The sequence below is a fragment of the Ambystoma mexicanum genome, chromosome 6q (genome assembly GCF_040938575.1).
Source record: "Ambystoma mexicanum isolate Mex_15411 chromosome 6q, UKY_AmexF1_1, whole genome shotgun sequence".
NCBI classification, from domain to species: domain Eukaryota; kingdom Metazoa; phylum Chordata; class Amphibia; order Caudata; family Ambystomatidae; genus Ambystoma; species Ambystoma mexicanum.
Window position 1 is genome coordinate 229,418,057 of NC_090937.1, and position 18,746 is coordinate 229,436,802.

Sequence of the window (18,746 nt, forward strand, 5' to 3'; positions counted from 1 at the left end):
ATCTAGGTTGTGTGTAGTGATGAGGTCAGCAATGTCTGCTGCATGGGTGATAGCTGAGCAGACGTTGGTGAGCATCAACTTCCGTGTTGTGCACCGTGAGGGGTGCTGATGAGCTTGAGGATGATGTGGGTGAGGTTGCTGCTTTGCGGAATGAAGGGATGCAAATCTAGTGTCCACAAGAAGGGGGTGCATGTACCAACTATGAAAGTAACGCTCGACTACAAAAGTAACGCTGTGGCGCGGGGGGAATGTGGTTGGTGACATCACGGCATAGGCAGAACATACATAGTTGTATACCATGTCAGGGAGCTGGCGCTCCGCACAGGATCATACGAACAAGAGAATTGTTGTCACAAACAAGTTTTGTAGCGCCCAGGTCCGGGTAGGTAGGGGGGCAGAGAGATGGGTTTTTTGTTATTACATAAGATTGAGCTTTGTTAAGTAGAGCTGTAGGTCTTTTGTGAGCAATATGTGAACAGTTGGTCAGCCATGTTTTTCAAGGCCCGCATTAGAAGATGTATTTTCAGCCAGCAAATAATAAGCTGCAGGCTTTATTTTAGTTGTATTTTATTTTGCAGATAACCACAAACCCAGAGTAGTGAAGGTCAGGACAGCAGAGGATGCCAAGCACTGTTAATTAATGTGACAGCTGTTAATTAATGTGACAGAGGAGGATTTTTGCTCATGGTAACACAATCCTGTCGGAGTGTTCCCAGAAGATAGTTTGAAGGCCAATGTGCCATGCTTATGCAGACCCAGGCAGAATGTCCATGGTAGAATTAATAAAATAGCAGGAATTACTTTCCAGCAACAGTGTCTTGCAAGTTTTTTCTAAGCAGAGCTGGCAGCAGGTGTGCAGAGGGAGGTGAGGACAGAACAGGTGCAAGGGGCAAAAGATGAATGAAACCAATCAGGGAGCTGGGATATAGTGTTTGACCATGGCACTTTTATGCTGTGAGTTCACATTATCTCCAAACAGCAGCATCCAGTTAAAACTTGTAGCTGCGTAGCTATTTTGTATGCTGAACTGTGCCAGCCAATCTGGTCAGCATAATGATGTGACTAAGAGCTGTTGGGGTGTTGGATTATGACATCATAAGGGGTCTTGTGGGTTTGTGTTTCAGGAAATGTGTTTGCCCAATAAAAGATAACCAATATATGGAGTGCTATAGGGGCCTAATGATGTTCAACCAATCACTTCTTTGACCTGCCCCAAAATGTAACTAAAGTGTTGGTTTTTTTATCCTGTGGTTTATGCCTAAAAAAAGTGGCAGCCGCAGTAGGCGGAATTTAAGACCCTTTCAACCAGTTCAGTGTGCAGGACTGTCTGCATTTGTTGTCTCCCAGCTGTGGTGGGGTCAATAAAGCTATTTTTCTCTTGCACAGTGTCTACTCTACTGTGGAGTACTTTGGGTACCTTTTTAGACCACTTGTGTAAAGTAGTCCCTCTTTACCTTAGTCCATGCCTTCGAGGAGGGGCGATGTCGTAGATGTTGGCGTTGCCTGGTGATGGTGGGGATAACCTGTGGAGACAAAGGGAGAAAATACATGTTGGCGCATGCTTACCTGTTGTCTGAGCAGCGGTTTGGGCCGTGGGTCAGAACAGGTCCAAACAGGAATTGACCTTTAATTCGTCTGCCTTTCACTTCGTAGGCCCTTAGTTAAGAGCAGAAAGGAAGAGGCAGGGCTAAGAAGGTGGGTGGGACTTAGTGACCTAGTTCCACTTGCACCTGCTCATCAACTGCAGAGGAAAAGAGGTTGAAGGGCTGCTTAAGATGAGGCATCCGCAGGGAATGTGGGCATGGGCAGTGCGCTGCATGGCATTTCAACTACATCTATGTGACATTACTCAAGACATTGACAAGGAGTACTTCTCTTTCCCGCTAAAATGCAAGAGTACTTTCAATGGATTTCCAAGTTCCTATGAAAAGGACATGAGCACTTGAAGCTCTTGGCTGATTTGGTTGATGAAGAGGAAGGGGCGGGGTTGAGTACTGGGACCGCAATGCTTTTATGTGGAAATTGAAATATATATCATATGTTCATGTACTAAGGGCAATGAAAGAGTTAAACAGAAAGACCATCTGTCGATACCTACACAGATCAAGCTGGTAACAGCCCACTGACCGATGCCTGTCTTGAAGCGGAACTAAATGTGCAAAATCTCTTTTATAGCGAGAGGATTATTAAAATGTAGGCCATAGATCAAAGGAGAAATTAGCAAAAGCGATGCCTGATTGGGCCTTGAGAAGAAGTGCTGTGAAGTTGCTACACAGCAAGAGAATACTCCATTAAGCAGTGCATGTTTTAGGGAGAGGGCGAAAAGTGGGCCGAAGAAGTAGTGGGACTGGGGCCCCAGAAGAGGGAGCGGCAAGAGGGTGGAGCGCATGTGATGGGGATTGGAAGTAGCGGGGTGGGGATTTCTAAATAGGGGGCTAAGGAAGATGGCCCTGCTGAAGTGTTTCATTTCTTCGGTCAAAACTGATTTCAGTGCTATAGCGGTTTTGGGGGGCCTCCTGCAACATTTACAGATTCAAAAAAAGTGTGGGGGGGGCGTTTAGATGTATCTTTCATTGTCAATACAAATGCCATGTCTAATTGTTGTACTGCAGTTCAACACTCTTTCAATTTATAATAGTTCAAATGAAAGGATTTAAATACAATGACCACTATGGTTTCACAAAGTGGAGGTTGGAATGTCTTGACATATCAATGTGGCATGATTATTTTATCATAATTCTGCTTCCTTTCCTCTGCACGTGCTGTGCAGTTATGTATATGTGAAGGCACTGGCATAACAGGGGCCCCCGCGACCACATGTTCTGGAAGGGGGCCCCACTTGAAGCAAAAAGAAAAAAAGTATTTTTTTTCAACTTTATTTTTACATTTTCTTTTTGAATTCACTCTGCATTTCTAAAGAAATGATTTCTATAACAGAAATAATTTCTTTTTGAAAGCAGAGTAAATACAAAAAGTCCGGGGGCTACCCCCACCCTATGACATGAAGACCCTAGGCTGGAGGCCTCCATGTCATGGGGTGGGGGAATCCCTATGACTTCAGAAATAAATGGTTTATTTTTTAAGTCACTCTGCCTTCATAAAGAAATGATTTCCGTTGTGGTTCAGTCCCTAACAGAATGTCTTTTTGAAGTCAGAGTGACTTCAAAAAGAAACAATATATTTTTGAAGTATTATGGCTCCCCTCAACCCATGACATGTGCCTGTGTGAGTGTATGGTGAAGGGGTGCACACATGTATGGGTGGCGGGGTGTGCGTATACGGTGAAAGAATGCACACTTAAATGTATGGGTGGCTGTCTGGGTGTGCGTATACGGTGAAAGAATGCACACTTAAATGTATGGGTGGCTGCCTGGGTGTGCCTGTATGGTGAAAGGGTGCACACTTAAATGTATGGGTAGGTGCCTGGGTGTGTGTGCCTGCATGGTGAAAGAATGAACACTTAAATGTATGGGTGGGGGCCTGGGTGTGCCTGTATGGTGAAAGAGTGCACTCTTATATATATGGATGGCTGGCTGTGCGTGTGTATATATGGTGAATGGTGTGTGTGCTTGTGTTCAGGGGCGCAACAAAACCTACATTTCAGGGGGGCTAACCCTTCAAATGGTGGGAGAGGTGCTAACTTCACATGTGGTGGGGAGGAGCACATTTATTTGTGTGGGGGCATCTAACTTCCTTACGCATTTTAATGATACTATTCTAGTGAAGCTTCAATGTTACAAGCAGTTAACTCTCTCCTTTAGGTCTGAAAGCACCCACTTATGGGCTGCTGTGGGAATGACTCGTCTCCTGTTCCCTCTCTACCCTTCCAATCACTCCCTGGGCATGCAAGTACTAAACCCACATCACAACTTCAATTGTTTAAAGAATTTGGCAGTTGAATGCAGGTACTAACAGTGAAATTCTGTACATTAGTACTTTTCTGTCCGGCAACTGCTCTGTAGGTCAGCCAGGTCAATTCAACGTAGCCCACAATTTCAGTGGGGGGGGGGGAGTGCTGAAGCCCAGTCAGCTCAATGGTGTTGCACCACTACTTTTGTTTAATGCCTTCATTAATTATTGGTATTATTCTTTACACCTAGCCCTATTCTTCCTCATCCCAGTACTTTTGTATGAGGCAGTACTTGTGTATGAGGCACTATGCCTCATACCCAAGTACTGGGATAAGGTAGAGGTACATGAAGTTAATGCCTGACTTAGCTACCTGTAATCTTCATTACTCCTAGTCCCACTCTTCCTCATCCCAGTACTTACCAGTGAGGCAAGGAGCCTCATACGTAAGCACTGGGACAGGGAAGAGGGGTGTGAAGGTAATTTTGGGCCGATTAGCTGATTTTGGATGTTGGGGTATGGTATGGGAGGGAGAAGGGATGTGTGGGGGCGGGGTTGTGCAATAAATCATAATGGTTGTCCATGTCCATGCTAAGCAGGCATGATATGTGGTATTAGTGGCTAGAGAGGCATTTTGGTGCAGTCAGTCTAGTCATTCCTCAGTTTGGTATGAATGTTTTTAACTGGGCATTTCTGATAAAGCATTCCTGCTAAGTGTAATTATCTGGCTAGACTGGCATTTGGGTTCTGCCAGTCTAGCCGTTTCTTACTGCGGCACTGTATATTTTTATGGGCATCTGTGATAAAATTATATGATATGATAAATCACATATAAAACACCTGTACGCAAGTGTTTTTAGGCACGACAAGACAAGGGAAGGAAAACAGAGGGAGGACAAGACAAATGATCTTACTAAGCCTTGTGTCATTCAGATCATGCAAGTGTGAGAACGAGAAGTGCAAGGGGAAAGGAAGGGGGGAAGTGGAAGGGAGAGGGGAGGGGAAACAGGGCAGCAATGCTCTGACTAAGTGCCGCCAGGGCAGTGCGGCTCTGGGTAGTGCAAGGAGAACAAGGGACTGTAGGGTTACAGTTGCAGCCCCTAACTGCATGGTAAGCCTGGAGGCAGTGCAAGGGTGACTGATCAAGAGCCTGGACTCAGTGAGACAGAGGGTAGCCAAGCAACCAGTTGGTACAGCAGACAGGTAGGTCAGGTTGGATCAGCAGGGGAGTGAGAGCAGAGGAGAAGAGGAACGTTATGAGCTGCTTCCGTGACTTCAGGTGGTCCAGCTCAAGTTTGGGAGGGTCAGGGAGGCCATTTTAGAGGGAGGCACCTGCAGGGGAGAAGGATCTACCCCCCCTCCCCCACTCTCTGCCTGTAGAAGCATGTAACCCTTACGGCTCGAAAAGGAGAGAAGGAAGGTATTTGGAAGAGAGTGTTGGATGTAGTGCAGATCCCATCCCCAGAAAGCCTTGTGGACAATGAAAAGGGTCTTGAACTTGATCCTTGCAGCCACCGAGAGCCAGTGGAGAGATTTCATGGCTGGAGAGATACAGTCCCTGGGCTTGAGGCCAAGGATAAGTCTTGCAGTCCTGCTCTGGATTAGTTGCAGAGGGCGGAGAATAGAGGAAGGCAGATTGAGAAAGTGGCTGTTGCAGTAGTCCAGCATAGAGAGAACCAGAGCTCTGGAGACAGTGAGCCTCTGGGGGAAAGTGAGAAATGGAAGAGTCCGTTTGAGGAGGTGCAGCTGGTAGTGGGACTTCTTGGCGACGTCCAAGAAGTGAGGAAAGAAAGAGAAAGTGGAGTTGAAGATGACACCAGGAATGAGCGAGAGAGGAGAGTAGGCTGAGGGGAGCCTGAAGGAAAGCTGAGTGTCATCGCGTAACACTGTAAATTAGAGGAGAAGGTAGACATCAGGTGGCTCAAAGGGGCCAAGTAGAGGTTTCAAAACCAGGGTGAGAAGATAGAGCCCTGGAGAACGCCACATGTAGAGAAAGGTGGTGGAGTGAAAGGGAGAAAGTTGGACCTGGGAGGGGAGGTCCAAGAGGAAGGAGGTCAGCCACTCCAGGGCCTGATCCATGATGCTCAGGTTCTCACAGAGTCAATTGATCAGGAAGGCGTGCTTGGCCGTGTCGAAAGCAGAGGAAAGTTCCAGGATGATGAGGACAGAAGGAATGCTGGAATCAAGGTTAGAGATCAGATCTTCACAGGTGTTCAGATGAGCAGTTTCTGTGCCTCTGGATGCTCTTAAACCAGACTGATGGTCATGGAGAAAACCAACAGATTCAGTGTGGAGAGTAAGCTGGCAGTTGGCCAGCTTTTCCAAGAGTTTGGGAGAGGGAAAAGTTCCAGTGGCAAAAGAATGATTACAGAAATCGGACAAGGCTGGATCAAGGCTGTCAATGTGATCCTTGATGGTTCTGGAGGAGCAGGCGAGCACCTGTTTGAATGACACTTCCGTAGATGGGACTTGTTTAGAAGCCTGGTGAGGTGTTAGAGAGAAAGAGGAGAAAGGAGGAGGAGAGGAAGAGATGGCCAAAGGGGGCTGAGAGAGGAAGAGGGAGAGGAAGAGGAGATAGTGGTCAGGATGTCCTGAGTTTTACCGGAGAAGCGAGAGGCCAAAGCCATAGAGAGGGCCTGTTGAGGGAACAGGAGAGGTAGAAACTGCAACAGGATTGGCCAGTTCCTTGCAGATTTTAAAGAGTTTGGCTGTGTTCTTAGAGCCCGCAAAGACGCAGACTTGAATGTGTGCTCTCTTCTTGATGAGTCTTATTGCTTCGACTGCCATTTTGGTGCAACCAGTCTAGGTATGTCTTAATGTGGCCTGGCATGCTTTACTGTAATGTTATTATGTGTCTACACTGGTCTACATTGTGCAGCCAGTTGGACATGTTTTCATTGTGGCATGGCATTTTTAATAGCAAAGCATTAATGTTCCTGTTCACTGTTGGTGACTTGCATGTATTGGATTGGTGTTTCCCTACACAACAATAGCAAACAGTATGGCTTTTTATCCAATTTTTCTCAGAAAGTGTGCTGTATATTGCATTAAAACACATATTTATATCTTTCTCCTGGTGCAGTGTGTGGCATACCCCTTCAGCAACACGTTTGTGGGTATTGTACAAGCGTGGTAATCTAGGGCAGCCCAGAGTGTGGCGTGACTTGTGATTTGTTACCGAGTAGGGGGGGCCCTCAGCATGGCTCGCAGGGGGGCCCCCAGATCTTGTGTTACGCCACTGCGTGAAAGCTAAATGCACACACCTTTGAGTCAGCAAAAATGGAATTGAGGCTTCCATTAATGTCAAAATGATGCACAGAAACAAGAAATAAGCTACTTATTGTGGCCATCAAGCTTCTGCAATAGCTTGTAAGGAGAACAAAACAGATGCATGATGTGATGATTTTGTTTCTCTAATGTACACAGCAGACTGTGCAACATGTTGTTCTTTAAGGTCTCGCTTCGCCCTCTGCACACATATGCACCCACACATGAGCTAGGAAACAACACTATACAGGGTTTTAGGCATTGTTTAATTTCATCCAGATCATCCAAAACCCACCTGAAATGATTGAAACTAGCCATTTATGTAAAGTTCAGAGATAGGCTTACAATGCTAACAGAACAGTTCCAGAACTGTTAAAATGGCTGTAAAAAGTAGTGAAATAATAAATAGTAAGTTCCCACTAGTTCCTGCTCATTTCAGCCTCCGGTTTTAGATAAGGGAACACAGCCAAATCACTAACACAGCTTGAACACTGAGTGAAAATGAAAAACGACAAATGCCAGCAGTAGGACACAACCACAAGACGTGCACATGAGCAGTGTGATCCCTTACTACTGGTAACCGTTTTGTGACTAGAAACCACAGGGTGCACCCACCAAGAACAAACAGACATTTGCAACAAGTTAAGTAGCCCTTCAAGTGTGTGTCACCCTCAAGGCACAATCACAGACTGTGGGCGAACCTAGCACACAGTCATGGACTCTGATAGGCACTGCCCCAATAGTCTGCGGCCTCTAGTGCCAAACAAGTGTACAAGTGCTTAGAAAGAAGGAGGAGGCACATCACAGCCACTGTTGCCTGGCACGGGGTGGAGCTCGTACAGTGGCGCAATTGTTTGCGTGCAGAAGACGTGGAAGGGCTACAGCTCTTTATTTCTGGGGCATTGGATCTCAGTGAGCCTTCGCTCTGCCTGGGAGAGATGCTTGCATGTGGAGGAGGGGTAGCAGCAGAGGAGTCCCTCACCCAAATTCTACCGCGCAGAACGGCTGAGAGACCACGGCTATCCAGCACAAGGCCCATTCTGATTTGATTGTGTGGGGCAGAGTAATATACGTGGGCACAGCTGCGTGCCCCTGGCCTTCCATTTGGTATGTGTTACTTTGTTAAAAGGCACTATACACTATGTCATATTGGACTATCCAGCAGTCGCAGTCTAAACGAAATGTGTATAATTTGCAAGCATTTACACAGGTGCAGGGCAGCTTATGTCTCTGGGGCTCCATCCAGCAAGAGGAGCTTGTTCTTGGGGGTGAGTTTGAAGCCTGTCACTCTGGGGCTCTTCTTGATTTCTGGGGTTGGCAGCGCCAGTGATGGGCGACTGAGACGGCGATGAGAGAGAAGCAGAGCGCGGGCGACAGGCAGCTAGGCTGAGAAGGGCTTGGGAGTGTAGAGTGCCATAGTGCCAGTGGATTCGCCAGGTATGATATGATATGATATGATGGGTTATTTATAACGCGCTGAATACTCAGAGGTTTCTAAGCGCGGACCCGGGGATCGAACCTGTTCTTCTCCGTGTCGTCTTGCTTCCAAGGAGAGCACGTTGCCGCTGAGCTATCTCCCAAGACAGGTATTGAGGGGCTGAACCGTGCACGGCTTTGGAGACCGGAAGAAGGAATGTGAGAGGAAGTGGGGCATTGCAAAGGGTGCAGGCAGCAAAGTTCACTGCATTATTGCGAGGATGCCACGATGCAGAGAGGGAGTCCCGGCAGGACGCTGGGGCCGTACTTCCGCTGCCAAGCACCGTTCTGCTAATAATATATTTATTTGATTGAAAGGTTAGGAGGTATTTTACAGATGTTCTGGAGGTGAAGCTTGGTGGTTGCTCACACACACAAGCATGCCTTAGAAGAGTGATATGCGAGCTTTAGCTCATCCGTTTTTTGGGACTATAAATACCAATAGTGAGGGATTATGGGAGTCGCAACCTAAACTCTCTACAGAGCAGTGGGCTGCAGACTGTTGCTTAAGAAGAATCTTGGAAATAACCTATATAAAAAATGATAGTACCTTTTCCTATTCAATTCTTATTAGGTTGTATAAGCTGTAAGTGTGATTTTTGGATGGTTTTATAAGATTGTGATAGGAAACGTGTAAGCAAAGCACTGGGGAATGTTCATATGGGTAGCAGTGGAGGTAATGAACTGCTCGAGTTTCAGTTCCCCCAGATGCTTTTGGACTACGGCTCTCATCATCTCTCACTATTCGCTGTGCTGATTAGGGTAGATGGGAGTTGTAGTTCAAAACATCTGGGGAGCCTAAAAGTTGCAGAACCCTGCGCTTAGGGAATGGAATCAAGAATAGGGGGTGGGAAGAGGGCTGTGGATTTGGAAGCTGGTAGACAGATGACTTCTGCCTGGAGGAGTAGCCATCAGGCAGAGTAAGCATCTCAAGAGTTAGTTTACTCTTCCTTGAAGATCCTTGTAGGGGCGCTGTTCGGGCCCATCTGCATATGTATTTTACGGACCCCTACAACGACGAGTGCTACAAGGGCATGGTGGGACACCCCCAAAACATGCTGATTCCCTTTGATGTCACATACACAAAGAAATATGTGCCTCTTTGTCGGAGACACAGATGTTGCTTGTAGAGGGAGCTGACACGTCTAAACTATGCTGAGCACTTCTCTTCCTTTGCGTGCAAACAGCTAAAGGGCCAGCTGTGTTCTTTTTTGTGTTGTTCTTTCTTTACGTGTCTCTGGCAATACTGGTGAGCTGACGCTGGAAGTGCCTGTATCTGATTGTTGTGGCGTTGCCATGGGGTCAGTAGATGTGCTGTATGTCTCTGGTCTTATCAGCTGTTTCCTTGGAGGCATGACAGAATCCCATCCAACAGAGGCGTGGGTGGGGGGGGTTTATAGCCCCGTCTTTTGGTTATAGCCCTGCATGGAAGCTCAGGGGCTACAACCAAAAGGCTACCTAGCCCCGGGTCCCGACAGTCCCGACATTAGTGTAGCCCCAGATGTTTTCCAGACCTGGCAACACCCCTGCCATCCAAGGCATAGGCAGACTTGTGTGTGAAATGCACGTACCTTTGTGGTGGGCCCCGTGGTCCTAGCCACAGAATTCTTCTATTCAGGGAAGAAGCACTCTGAAATGTTGGTTCATAGCAGAACTGTAAACATTGACTTAACCTCTATCATGCGATTTTTCGCTCGTTGTATAGGTTGCGTAACTTGGCCAAGGGTTTCCCTCATAGCTGCCTGCGCCAGGTTGGTAACACTAAGGTCACACATCTGAAACTGTTGCCTGCACCTTGTGGCCGTGCAGCGTGGAGGGAAGGAGGAGAGACACAATGGAATTCCCACAGCGTTACCCCAACTAGGTGTCCTCAAGCAAGCATGAAGGGGCTCTACTGTTGCTAGGAAAGTCACGCTGCAAAGGGCCGGCAAAGTATCCCATAACCGATGTGCAGTCAGATGTACGCCTCATACACTCCTGAGCCACCTGGAATCCACTTCCCCGGCCCATGCAGCAGACCTCCTCAGCCTTGTCAGATACCGTCCGAGCACCGACTAACCCCACTGGCCTGCCATCGGCGGCTCCTGCCTGCTCCAGGTATTGCATGTAGCCCGGGGCTCCAGAACTGGCAGTACTTGCTCTCTTGAGATGCCTCCAATGTGTGTACCTAAGGATGTAGCCCCAGCACCCCACATGACCCCCACCCAGGCAGACCACGCCCCACACAGCGGCACAAGACGGCCATTGGACACAGACGTTGCGACCTACCCCCTATGGAAAGTCCAACTTCGAGGCACAAGGCGCCCATTGGGCCCTGACGTCCCGACCTACCACCCTATGGGAAATCCAACCTCGAGTCACAAGGCACCCATTGGGCACTGAGGGCACCTAACAGCCTATAGGAAATCCGACCTTGAGGAGAGCATTAGAACATTGTTTAGGGATTATCACCATGTTCTATCATGGAGAATGCAGTGAATAGTCCAGCCTAATTAATATTGCATGTGTGTCATATCTACACTATTCGGACACTGGTGCTCTACGTTCAGATCTAGGTTCTCCTGAAGGACCAATTGCGTGGCTCCGTGTGTGGCAAGTATCTCGGTGGTGAGGTGTGTTTGAGGAGGTGCTCTGGTCGTGAGAACCAGGCGGCTTGGAAGCGTTCTGATGAGATCATTCACACTTAGGGAGTCTGTTACCCACTGCATGTACCCACTGGGGGCAGGCACAAGCCGCCACGTCGACCAGCCTTCTGCCCGATTAAGGAACCACCACCCATCTTGCACCACGGTCTAGCTCGACAGCGAGGTCTGCTGTCACATCTAGCCAAGAACAACCAAAGCAGAGGTGCACTTTATCAAAACAAAATGGAGATGCATGTGGGTACTTAATGCATAGCACAGTAACTTTTTTCAACTCCAATTGCCATTAGCCCTATCCAGCAAATTCAATGGTGACAGATCATGGGAGTTGTAGTCCAAAACATCTTGAAGGCGACGAATTAAGAACTTTCCTCCCAAACATATTTGTTATTGTTTCCATGATGGGGATGTGTTATGTTTTGGGAATGTTTCAAAGGGATCAAAGTTGTAATGTAAAAGATGTCAGAATGCTGCTTCATGCAAATGCTACAAAGTGTTGATATGCTATGTGGTGCTATTGTATTTCTACATAGCGTGGCTTGTGATATTGTCAGGGCCTCTTGGTGGTTGGGCGCTTGCAGATGCTTGGGGAGGGAAGCTAGCGGGCCTCATACTGAGGGCTAGGTACCTTTAAAGCTTTGTCATGTGTCCCTTCTCCGGCAGACAGCATTTACCTAATGAGGAGCGCTTGGGAGACGCATTCATGGAACTGCTATAAATAACTGTGTCCCAGGAGCTAGAAGAGTTTGGCAACGCATCTGCAAAGTTCCCAGCTCACATTTCAGTGTTCAGCTCAGGAAACAATGGGGATCCGTAGAAATGATCGAATTCAAAATAACGAATGGAGAAATGACTGCATTTCTGTACCGATTTATTTCGAAATGTGGGGACATTTTACTTAAATATAAGTGTGGGGTGGGGAAAGGGTATTAGTTAAGGTGGGGGCGGAAGGGGTCTCCCCACACATTATTTAAAAAATAATAATAATTTGGTAGTTTCCCCATTCGATAATTTCATGGTAATCCGTCCAATGTTTCCCCCACATTCTGCAAATCCTGGCTGTTGCATAGAATAAATGGCACAGAGCACTAGGGGAAAGGGGTAACAGGATGGGGTCTGCTAGGGAAGCGGTGGGAATCAAAAGGCAGGAGAGAATTGTCGAAGAAGGTAACTTGGAAGAGGGGAACGACAAGGATTATGGGGTAAAGAAGGCTAAAATAGTAGCAAAGGGCATGGCTGCTACACATTTCTGTCTGTAGGGGTGAGGCCTTGCATCGGTTACTCTGTATTTGGGGATTGTTGATAGGTTGGTGCTTTGTCATATCCAGCTCTTAAAGTGTCTGTCGGTAAGAGCCGCCAAGGGATTGGCAGTGCTCTGGAGGCATGCTAAATCCCAACCTGAAAATAAGAGACGACATGGTTCGAGGCGCCTGTTCGTGTGTAGGAGGAGTTACGCTTCCCGCGCTGGAGAATCTTAGCCGTCAATTTCTACCGCCACTGATATTTGTATTGTAAACCAACTGGCCACGGAAGTAGAGAAAGCTAATCACGTGCATCCATCCCAGTGCACATCTCGTGAGAGTTCCAAATTGGAATTTTGGACTCTAAGGTTTTCCATGGGAAATTTATCAAAATGATTTCAGGAGATTATATATGGGATAAAGTACCTTCTACTGTATACTACGAGGACAGTGCAAGCCACTGAGTAGTTGTGCGAGCAAACAGAGGGGAGAGCCTAAAGGCAGAGCTTGCTATTAGGTCTATAATGCGCAGATGACTTGCGATATCTTAATAACATAATCCATAGGGCATTTCTTTACTTATAATGCATGGACGCCCCATTATCTGCTTCATATCTCACGCTCTCGGCTGCAAGGGGGAAGTGCAGTTGCTGAAATGTGAAATACACGTTTTCGGTTGGAAAATCATACTAGTATGCAGCTGGCAATGTGTTGCACAGAAATATTTTTGGCAATTTTATAAAAATGCTTTTGAGAGGTGGCTTTGTGGTTTAGAATAGGTGGTAACATGAAGATACATTCCTGCTCTTATGCACCTGATTCATGGAATTTTCTGCATGGTGCAAAGTGGGTTTTCACTTGTGCAAAGTGACTTTGCACTGCCACCAAACTCCCTGATTCAAGGAACCGTGCAAAGTGTCTTTATGCCGTGCAAAATCACTTTGCATGGCACAAAAAAATACCCTTTGCACTGCTTCACCCTGATTCATGGAACAGTGCAAAGTGTCTTTTTGCCGTGCAAAGTGACTTTGCACTGCAAACATTCACTGTGTACTGCTCAACTCTGATTCATGGAGAAGTACAAAGTGTATTTTTGCAATGCAAAGTGACTTTGCGCGGCATAAAGACACTTTGCACTGTTCCATGAATCACGGTCTTTGGCAGTGCAGATTCACTTTGCACAAGTGAAAAGTTACTTTGCACTGTCCAAAATATTTCAGGAATCAGGCCCCAAGAGTTCACTGAATAAACAAAGTAGCATGCATGTTTCCTTAATTATCTATTAATGGCTGTGAATGCACATAGAACTTTTAAAAGAAAGGGGTTTGAAAAGTTTGTCAGGGCTCTGGTTAAGAGTTTAAGTGGTAGTTGGAATTGCCACGAGAGGGTTGCCATTCACACTGTGTTTTGGTTTCATAAGTAGGCATTGTGACATCACAACCTTCCTGCAATAAGGGGAGTGATGTTATGTTGTTATCATATGGCTCCTCCCTAACACCTGGGTCCACACACCCTCCCTGAGACTGGACGATCTGATCCTCACTCTTTCCAACCCTGGATGCAGGTTGATCCATTGCTACCAATTGCCTTCACCCTCCCACTTCCTATTGTTGCCTCCCGCTCCTTGTTTCTCTGTTTCCTTCACCATGTTCTTTCCCCCCCTCTGATTGTAAAGAGCTTCTCCATTGCTTCCCGAGCTGGGTTCAAGTGCAATACATATATTGTTAATAGTAATAATAATAATAATAGTGCTAGTGTGTAGTATATGGGATAAAAGCAAGCTAGCCCATCAGCTCCCTCACATGGCAGGACAAATACTTTGCTGCAGGCCCGCCTTCGCGCTCCCCCATGCGCATGGCACTGCTGCCCTGTCCACTCTGCCAGCTGCCACTGTGGTATCAGGAATCAACTGCAGCGTAAACGCAGGCCTTTCTACTGATACTGCAGGCTTCCATTTATTATAACACATTTAGCGTTTCTAACAGACATAGCGGTCCAATACTGCTCCATAGGAACCGTTATCATGGCCCAAAATGCTTCCCGCATGATTTTGAGCGACTGGTCACACTCCCACCACGTGGGAAATGTCACAAAGAAATCTTGCTGAGAAATTGCATTGCTGTTTCTTGAACGCTGAGACGTGTTTTCAGTTGTTTCCCTGGCTGCTTCTGGAGTTGGAATGTGTGCAGCACAGTCAATACCAGTAGTTATTGACTGTGTTCTGAACATTCTGACGGGCTGAGAGGAGGTGAATCAGCCAAACATAGCTTAAAAGGGTCATCAAACTGCCCCTTTTGAATCCCCTGACGTATGCCTCCCAAGCATGGACGACCTGCCAGGAGCGACACCGGAGGAGTCTTCAGATTATCCAGAACAAGGCCCTGCGGATAAGGTCTGGAGCTCCACTCTTCACAAGGGTAGCTGGCCTTCACAGAGAACTGGACATCGGGATGTTGGACCAACATCTAGCAAAGCTGATCAAAACCATCTGCCAAGAACTGGATCAAAATCCGAACCCTCTGATCAGAAGACTCACTGCCACCCCTTCAAACCCTGTTGACCGCTACTCATGGCCCATCGTGTCAAAGACCCTGTGAAACCAGCCTTACTTTGACAAGTACACACAGACCATGAAGAAACCCAACCCAGAACTACATACTCAACCCAAGAGGATTGAGTAATGAGGCCCAAGCCTCGGTATCCACTAATCACCACTCATGGATTAGATCTGTCAGCAAGCAGTAGAAAGAAGCCCCGTTGAAGTTGAGGTGGCGTTGTACCCCCTCGCACCTCAGTATTGTTGTCACTTCTCCTTGCCCCGAGTGGAAATGGAACACTCCTGTGCAGTGGCACAGGTCACCGTCCAGTGTACTCCGCACTCCCACATACTACCAATGTCACCACCGAGCGCCAGGTGGAAAGAACGTGTGTGATGTTTAATGACCCTCTGAACTGGCTTGCTGTGACCTAGGGGTGTTGCTAGGTCTGGAAAATACCAGGGGCTACGCTAATGTCGGAACTGTCGGGGCTGGGGGCTAGCTACACTTTTGGTTGTAGCCCCTGAGATTCTATCCCGGGCTACAACCAAAAGACCAGGGGCTATAACCCCCTTAGCCACCCCCTAGCAACGCCTAACAGCATGCCCGGGATTAAATACACGGGTACGAAAAAATACCGAAAATAACGCTGTCCTAGCTCTTTTGCCAGAAGGCCAAACGGCCCTGATGGCGCACTTGCGATATTAGTCTCTCAGGTCACGGTTTTTGGGAAGGGAGCGTGAGCCACCGTACGCGCCTTCCCACGCTCGCCAGCAGCTGGAAGAGGCCGACGTGTTCCACTAGATGGCAGGATTCCTCCGCCAGCAACAGGCCACAGTGCGCCTACTTTCAAAACCGCAATCACCTCAGAGGCGGTAGCTGTTTTGTGTAATAAATACAGTGAAGCTGGATTGTTTGTAAAAAAAAAATAACATTTCCTAGAGTCTGACTCGGGCCGTACTCTGTTGATATAAGGCTATTTACTGTTTGTGGACTTTGTATGAACAGTAAAAACATCTCTAAAAAAAAAAAAGAAAAAGAAAAGAAAGGTTGCGGGTACCTCACTCCCGCTGCCCAAATAATAGGCTTAGCTGCTTTTAGAAAGAAAAAAATGCTGCAGGCAAGATAAACGTGTTCGCAGACGGACAGTGGGTCTGCGCCTGCGCCGAGTCAACATATTACCTTATTTTCGTCCATCACACAGACACCCATATTCCGCACTGCCCCAACCCCGAGCCACACGACCCCGGTGCTTGGCAATGTCAAGTGCGAACTTTTGCCACAGCCCCTCCCTCACTCTGAAAATTAAACAGTTCTTGGTTTTTACGAGTTTTACTTTTTGGAAATAAGGGCTAGCAAGAGTAACCAACTTGATTCAACGAAAAGAGTGCATTTGTACATCAAGTGCTCGGATTATTAAACATAAAAGAACCCCGCCTTGTGTGCGGCTCTACCGTGGGGGCATTCCGTTGTGCACTGCCGCGTGCAGTGCGAGGGCAGTGTTTCATGCGCCCCTGAAGCTGAAGGCGAAACACCCCAGAGTCTAACTTGGTGGCGCGTGGCTTGCATTCATTCGCTCCCCTCCGCCCTGGCACCGTAAGCTTTACTCCCCAAAAGCCGCGCAAGTGTAAAGTCTAGCATGCAATGCGTAGCATTTTGGCACAGTAACTCCCCTGCCACTACCTTACCTGGGCAGTGAAAACCTGCACAGGAAGGGGCCTCTTTTGAGGAAGTTGATGCCCCTGGACCTGGAATCCCAAGGATGACATCTGCACAGACACATAGTAATAAACAAGACAATGGTATTCCAAGCACTCAAATATAGCGCATGTTCAAAAACCAGCAGCGAACTGAATACAAAAATATCAGCACTGACAAAAAATAGTGCACTGGCGTGAGTGCGTCAATCTGCGAACACGCAACTTGTTTCTACGTACGTCAAGAAGCAGAAAACGGCACCATGCCACCCTCACGAGACAGCCTCTCTTTATCACTTATCCAGAGCCGGTATATATCCAGCTCCCCTCTCCACCCCACCCCCCCCCCCCCCCCCCCAGCATACAGACCCTACCTGTGAGACCTTCAAAGGCAGGTTCTGCTCCAGGCCGCCGTCCAGCCGGAACCCCCAGGGCGAGCCCCCGCTCATGGTAACGCTGATATAATCCCCGGTGCCCATTTTCGGGTGAGGTGATGCTGCGCGGCGAGCCGCCGGGAAGAGGAGAGTTTGCTCAAGTTGGAGGCGCGCGGCCGCGCTGTGAGTGCTGCCTGCTGCGAGCTGTGCCGGGGCGCTGGAGCTGCCGTCCGCTGCCCGTGACGCACTCTCCAGCGGGACCCTTCAGGGGAATGACAGGGGCTCCCTCCGACCCAGGGTGCAGCCCACTGCTCCGTCAGGCTGCTCTCTGTACATCCCACCTCCTGAGAAAGTCAAACAGGGGAACGAACGGTGGGGGGGGACGGACGGAGAGCGGAGCACACCCCCACCCGCTGCGAGGGAGAGTCGCACGCTGCGAGGAGGCTGTGTATACACAGTGCAGACAGACCCCTGACAGTCAAGCCAAAACATCTGCACGGAGTGGTGTAAAGTTCCCGACCGGGAGAGTGCATGCACAGGGATTGCTTTTAAAGGAAGCCCGTCCTTGTTATTACCTTTTGTTTAATGGCAGCCCTTTCCCAACCAGTGAACGCTTATCAGCAAAGTTCAACTGAAGGGCACACATGGTAAAATAGTGCTTTCCAATAAAGGCCACCGTACGAAAGTGTGGGCATTCCTCCAGAGTGCACTCAAACGCCAAAAAGAGTTTACATCTCAAAGGTGCTTTATACACGCAATTATTCACCCACCCGGTTTAACATGAATTCATTGCACGGGACTGTAAATATATTATGCGTATACAATATGACGACACAGACTGCCAGTGTGCCCCAATGTTTACGACTTTGGAAATTAACCATTTCAACTACTTGGCCATCTCTGGATCACACAAAGATAACTTAGAATTGTGTAGCTACATGCCTAAATTCATTCGTACACTACACATTACCCAACTCTTTAATGAAGTGCTAGATACCTGCGGGCTCTATTTTGCAGTGAGCCGCTCCTGTCCAAGCAAGTGGTCCTGAGCCTAAGATGAGGGCCTTTAACAAGGTGCACAGGTCATCTAGCACACAACAGAGCCAGTAAGAAAGGGCTACAAAAATGCTCAGTTAAGTTTCATAGACCGAGACTGAGGGCTTTGCCGGTCAGTATGGGCTATGAAGACTGCGTCAAAGGCTCGAGTACAGCGACAGCATCGAATGAGGTTTGCAGGCCTATATCACCAAGTATATTGAGGGCCGAGTTCATAAAGATGATATACCCACTTAATAATACCCTTCTCTAATAGAATGGCAGTCAGAAAAGGATTGCCGGAGGGTTGTTGTGAGGAATTCGGTCATTCACACAGTGGATGTGCGCTCACCTGGGTTTTTTGAAATTTCAAAAGAAATGGAACGATGGTAGATGAACCTCCAGAAAATGTGTGGGGCTAATCCGCACACATTTTCCTATGCTCACCGCACGACATACACATAAACCTGTGTACTCTGGATGGACACAGCCTACAGGCGTCACCCCCCCTGTAATATTTAGTTGGGATATGACAGCCAAGAGTACATCAAGGCATCTCAAAAGGGGGAGGGCAAAATCTTCCTCCTGCCAGGGCCAGCCTAATTAACTAGCAAAGGCTCCATGGGTC

The 18,746-nt window shown here is 47.8% G+C and overlaps 1 protein-coding gene across 2 annotated transcripts in view; it reads right to left on the reverse strand.

Moving 5' to 3' along the window:
- Window positions 1-17,509, reverse strand: part of SYNPO2 (synaptopodin 2) — a 716,997-nt gene extending 699,488 nt beyond the window's left edge. The window contains exon 1 of one of the 2 annotated variants that reach the window (XM_069630687.1): window positions 17,084-17,509. In XM_069630687.1, coding sequence (XP_069486788.1) covers window positions 17,084-17,188 — 105 coding nt within the window. In that variant the 5' untranslated portion in view covers window positions 17,189-17,509. The remainder of the gene's footprint in view (window positions 1-17,083) is intronic. The other variant, XM_069630688.1, reaches the window with a different exon arrangement.
- Between the last annotated feature and the right edge of the window lie 1,237 nt (window positions 17,510-18,746).